This window comes from Podarcis filfolensis (genome assembly GCF_964270895.1).
Source record: "Podarcis filfolensis genome assembly, chromosome: 6".
NCBI classification, from domain to species: domain Eukaryota; kingdom Metazoa; phylum Chordata; class Lepidosauria; order Squamata; family Lacertidae; genus Podarcis; species Podarcis filfolensis.
The window spans coordinates 48,319,438-48,325,298 of NC_139609.1; the positions used below are offsets into that span (position 1 = coordinate 48,319,438).

At 43.0% G+C, this 5,861-nt stretch overlaps 1 protein-coding gene across 5 annotated transcripts in view; it reads right to left on the reverse strand.

Moving 5' to 3' along the window:
- The window catches only part of TMEM69 (transmembrane protein 69), a 37,989-nt gene that overhangs the window by 4,206 nt on the left and 27,922 nt on the right, over positions 1-5,861 (reverse strand). For 2 of the 5 annotated variants that reach the window (XM_083620215.1, XM_083620216.1), the window contains exon 3: positions 165-220. In XM_083620215.1, coding sequence (XP_083476341.1) covers positions 165-209 — 45 coding nt within the window. In that variant the 5' untranslated portion in view covers positions 210-220. Of the gene's footprint in view, positions 1-164; positions 221-1,570; positions 1,997-5,658; positions 5,714-5,861 lie in introns of those variants that run through there. The other 3 variants (XM_083620218.1, XM_083620217.1, XM_083620214.1) reach the window with 3 other exon arrangements.

Below are 5,861 nucleotides of genomic sequence, written 5' to 3' on the forward strand. Positions count from 1 at the left end.
GTATAATCTTTAAATTTTGCACCTCTAAAAGACTGCAAAGTAACATTTATTCCCACAGACATATATTAAGGCAGCCTTCTTTCACTTCAGTGAGCAATGAGAGTTTCAATATATAGACAGGACTTAAAAGCAAACAAAGATGCAACTGTTTTGGAAACTTTTACCTTGGAAGGAACTTGGAAACAACATCGCTGTAGAAGGTGAAACATTTTCAGAGATTCTGAAAGATAGGGATGGTTAGCAAAATATGCTCTTGCATTACCTCACCTGGAGTATAATTAACAACAACAACAACAACAACAACAATAATAAATTTTATTTATACCCTGTCCTCCCTGGCCAGAGCCGGGCTCAGGGCGGCTAACACCAATAAAATCACAGTAAAAACATAATAAGGGGGAAAGGGGGGGGGGGAGGAAAAGGGAAAAAAACACAATTTAAAATACAGGTTAAAATGCAATTTAAAATGCAGCCTCATTTTAAAGTAGCTGATACATGGATAAGGGTGCAATCCATCACATTGTTGTGGCATGATATGCTGATTCAATTTTCATCCAGCACTAGAACTGGTGGATTAAATTCAGAATATCCCAGAGACATTTGGGAGGTCAAGTCCCAGACAGTCCAGCAGTCAAAGCTGCTGTTTGAGGTGTGAACATATGAAATCATTTCCAGCCATACCAAGCCAGTAATGGGAACCACATGGTACTGTGGGCTTGCAAGCCCTGCAGCAGTTGCACTATCTTTGCTCCCCAGTTATGTTGGGGATTTGCTGGAACTTGGCTGTGTATGCTGGTGGATGATGTCAGCAACAGTGGATAGCACCACAGACCTATTAAAACAAGATTAAAGTAGCACAGAAGCTAACACAGGTTTGTATCCAGTGCAGTGCTGAGTGAACATCCCATCAGTGTGAATGGAAATCTCTCCCCCTTTCCTTCTTCTGCATCTGCCTCAACCTTGCCCAAATCTGCCCTGAAGGGTTTGGGAAACCCCAGAACAAATGAAGGGGCATGCAGGGGGAATCCCATTGTACAAGCAGGAATCTTGCGCTGATGTGCTGCTTGCTTAGTGCTGCACTGGATATAAGTCAGACAAGCAATGACATTCAAAACAAAACAGATACTATACGATATAGTTGCATGTGCCCATTTATTTCCCTCCCACCCAAGTTGCTCCAAGGTAAAGGCAATGCCGGAGGCAATACAAAGTTATTGCAACCTCTCATCAGTTAATACAACCCTGTAAAGAGAAGGCTCAGATTTTAAACATGTGTAACAAAGCCAAGTTTCTTAAAAGCCATTGTAGAATTTTAAGCCTGTGAACAAATCACGGGCCCTACCTAGTCCAATAGCGTGCTGCAGACAAGGTGTATCCCTAATCAATTTGTGCAAACTTTCTCAAAAGCAAAAGGTAACACATGCACGTTATGCACTTCCTCGCATGCAGAACCGCACTCTTCCGGGAATTCACTCTCCCTTCTTTCTCTAAGCATCCGGTCCCGCCAATATTTGCTTTTCCGCGAGTTTCTCCCACGTCCCGCGCCTGTCACAAACCCATAGAGCCTCACCCTTTAGTAGCAGGGGGAAATCGAGGGCGTTGCAAGGGGCTCCCGGTGGGCACTTTGGGCTGTAGTATCAACCTAGTTGCTCATTAACTTTCACCTCTAAGCGGCAGACACAATAAACGCGACTCGCAGCCTTTGTAGATTCTTACAGAAAGCTTTCCCACAATCCAAAGCCTTTGGATTTGTTTTGTTTCGTTACAAAAACGTGCTTGGTAAAATTGTCCCGGGTGCGGAAACTGACTCTGCCTTCCCAGCGCAATTCGCGTTTTCCTAGCTTTGCTCCAAAATCAGCCACTCTTCACATCAACCTAAACTCAATCCACACTCCGCCTGGGGAAGGGGCGTTTCCTGTCCCCTGCTTTAATTCCGCCGGGTGCGCGTGCGTCGCGCTTAGTCTCTCGGCTTGGAACAGAGGCGAGACTCCCGCCCTTACGTACTAAAAGTAACAAGGCACGAGCGGATCCTCCTCCCCGCGTTTAATGGCGCTGCAAGGCCAAAATGAAAGGCCCTATTGCCGCCATCTATAGGCAACAACATTATTGCACTTTCCTACACTTTCCCATAAATCCTTGTACAGTACTAGCTAGATCAGGGGTCAGCAAACTTTTCTAGCAGGGGGCCGGTCCACTATCCCTCAGACCTTGTGGGGGGCCGGACTATATTTTGGGGAAAAAATATGAATGAATTCCTATGCCCCACAAATAACCCAGAGATGCATTTTAAATAAAAGCACACATTCTACTCATGTAAAAACACCAGGCAGGCCCCACAAATAACTCAGAAATGCATTTTAAATAAAAGGACACATTCTACTCATGTAAAAACATGCTGATTACCGGACCATCCGCAGACCGGATTTAGAAGACGATTGGGCCGGATTTGGGCCTTAATTTGCCTATCCATGAGCTAGATCCCAACTCAACTTCTCCATAAGAAAAATAATCCACATCCACCGGACCTTTAAATAAGGCTTCACAACTACATCTCTACAGTCCTCAAAATAACCATCCTTTCACCAGAGTTCCCACAGTGTGAGCTGAACAAAGTATAACCATAACTACTCCCTCTAGCTTTCAAAAAAACATAAATAATCCCTACAAGGGCAAGTTCCATCTACACAAACTACACCAGACACCTGCACATTCCTGGCCATGAGCCAGTAAACTGAACATTCCAACTCCTTATCTCAAGGCCAAACTTGTTATGTCTTGGAGCACCTCAAAACCTGACAAGATGAAGATCCAACCTTCCCTTCTTAATTTAACTGGCACCTCAATCTGCTCAAGGCATGTCTTCCCTGAGAATTGCAATGTACTTGGGCAGAGCTCTTCAAACATTTTGGTAATGGAAAGTGGCAGATTGCTCCTATGTAGAAGTCTTTGGTGGCACTCCCTGACTCTGCTTAGGACTGGGCTCCAAATATTTTAGGTTAACATAAGGTTACAAGATGTCCCCGTTTCCCAGGGACAGTCCCCGGATTTGAATTTGAAAAGTGTCCCCAGATTCATTGAAAAAATATCTGTTAACCTTAGGTTAACGCATAGAACAAATAGAATTTAAGGACACATATAAAAGGTAGGGGACGCGGGTGGCGCTGTGGGTTAAACCACAGAGCCTAGGACTTGCCAGTCAGAAGGTCGGCGGTTCGAATCCCCGCAACGGGGTGAGCTCCCGTTGCTCGGTCCCTGCTCCTGCCAACCTAGCAGTTCGAAAGCACATCAAAGTGCAAGTAGATAAATAGGTACCGCTCCGGCGGGAAGGTAAACGGCGTTTCCGTGCGCTGCTCTGGTTCACCAGAAGCGGCTTAGTCATGCTGGCCACATGACCCGGAAGCTGTCTGCGGACAAACGCCGGCTCCCTCGGCCTATAGAGCAAGATGAGCACGCAAACACAAAGTCGGTCATGACTGGACCTAATAGTCAGGGGTCCCTTTACCTTTACCTTTATAAAAGGTAGGTCTGAAAAATATTCCCAGGGAATCCTCCACTCAGTAGGTGGCAATCGCACAGTCTCTTCACAGCTGTAAGAACTGCAGCCTGTTACTCAAAGATAAATACTAATCTGATCTGCTTACATAGACATGAGTCTATGCATGCTCCAGTTACACCGAAGAGCTAAAAATTCTAAATACTCTTTAACTACTGTCTCCTATAAGTCAAGCAGGTGGTCATTAAGCCAATGGGAAGGAAGGTATTCCAGAAGTTAACCCCAAGTAATGCTCAGGCATAGCTGGTGTTATTAAACTGACTATAAATGGTGACCACAGTACCCTTGTGAGTTGAGGCTGGTGATGGTAGGCTGTATGCCTGAGTCCCTCTGATTTAATTTTTCATTACCTACAGCCAGTGCTTTTTAAAATATATATATATGTTTAGGGGTGCTCTCATTTGGACTCAATAAAATTACCATTCTATAGTTCAAATTGAGAAAAAAATAAATACAGTAAATGGACAAAAGTACAAAGATTCACAAAATGTTTAGGGGTATGTGTACCCCTTCGTTCCCCCCCGAAAAAAGCACTGCCCACAGTACACAGCACACATGTGCACAGCGTACACACTTATCCCCCACCCCTGAAAATAGGCTATTAAAAAGGCAGTCAGTGGTAATGAGGTGGCCTGACAGGGAGGTCCCATAGCCTGCAATTGGGCTTGTGGTTCCCCAACCTTGGTCAAGGAGGTCAAATCTTTACAGAACACACTCAAAGCCACAATAATAGAAGATCAGCTAAAATTTGTACCACAGATCAGTTTCCCACTGACATCTGGTTAGCCAGTGTGGGAAAATACTGCTGGATTAGATAGGCCTTGAGTCTCAACCTGAATGGCTCTTCCTATGTACCTACTTGATGTTTTTACACACAAGTTGTTATGTATCCATTCATATACACTGTATATACCATAAATAAGATACAGTAGATATCAAAATGATATTAACTAAGTTATCTATCATTTCTGCTATGCTAATTCTCTGGTTTGCTCTTCATGCTGAGTCTTGTTGCTGCTGCCTCATCCTGCCTTGCAATGAATAAGGAAGTGTGAAAGAGAGAAAGGGAGATTCAGCATTTGAAGGGAACAATTACATTATACAACTATTTCTGTCCATGAAATATACTGTACTTTTGAGTGCTGAAAGTACTGTAGAAAGCACTGAACAATTTTTTTTGGGGGGGCAACATTATAGTAACTTCTACACATAAATTCATGTTTCACAGCATATCTCACATTACACTCTTTCTAGCTTCATTTGATCTTTATGGTTTGTGACTGTATGTATAATAATATTTGTATTAATCAGGCAGCCATAATATATTAGTTCTTTCCCCCATTAATTTCTCCTTTACTTTCAGTAACCTAATTTTCCCACCCCATGTTTCATAGCTTTATGGATTGTACACCACTGAAATTAATTAGCTCTGCACAACACACCAGGAATCAGAATAACAGGGAGAAATGTACAGGAGTAACCAAAGAGCTAGCATCTTTTGCCTGTCTCTATGGCAAAAGAAAGCCAACCGCATGTAGTCAGCATTGTGTCAACATAAAGGAGTATAAAGCACCGATCTGGCAGCTGCTGCTGTTTTTGCAATTTCAGTTTTCTGCATTTGCAAACAAAGATTAGGCAAAGTTTATGTCTTTTTTTTTCCTCATTCAAAATTATTTGCTGTAATGCTATTTATTCTAATCCTAAATCTGTTTTGGAGGGCATGACTGGTTTGTCTCTTTTCCTTCCTGACAGTTAGCTATTGTCATGTAAGGTTTACCTGACAATACCTAATTATTTACTCTATAGAGCTGACCCACTTTAATCAGTGAGAGCATGGTGGAATCAGAAGACTGCAGCCTTTCTGGAGTCTGTCACTGCAAATTAGTTTGCTTGGCCCAGTTACCTAGATTTTGCTGTAGAAGAATGCATAATTGCTTTGGCTACATTTCTTTAGGCTTGGTTTATGCACACGAACGAAAAAGTCTGGTTAGATAAAGTTGCTATTGAATTCCTGAGAATCATTATTAAAATTTAAGTAGCCTGTGGTGGGGCTGTTTGCACCACTGGGCTCGCGGTCGCTGATAAATAGAAAACTACAGACATACAAATGTTTCGGAAAGCTTTTTCTTTTCATTCCTATCAGCAATATTAGGCAGGCCTGCGCGCTTCTCGGTGGCGGAATGCCTGCTTGTTCCACCGGCTTAAATTATTTGGGATAATAAATGAGTGCCTGGCGCTTTAAGAATGAAGAGACTTCAGAGCCATGGCTGGAGATAAGGGTGAAGGAGGAAGAAGTGAAGTCCATAAT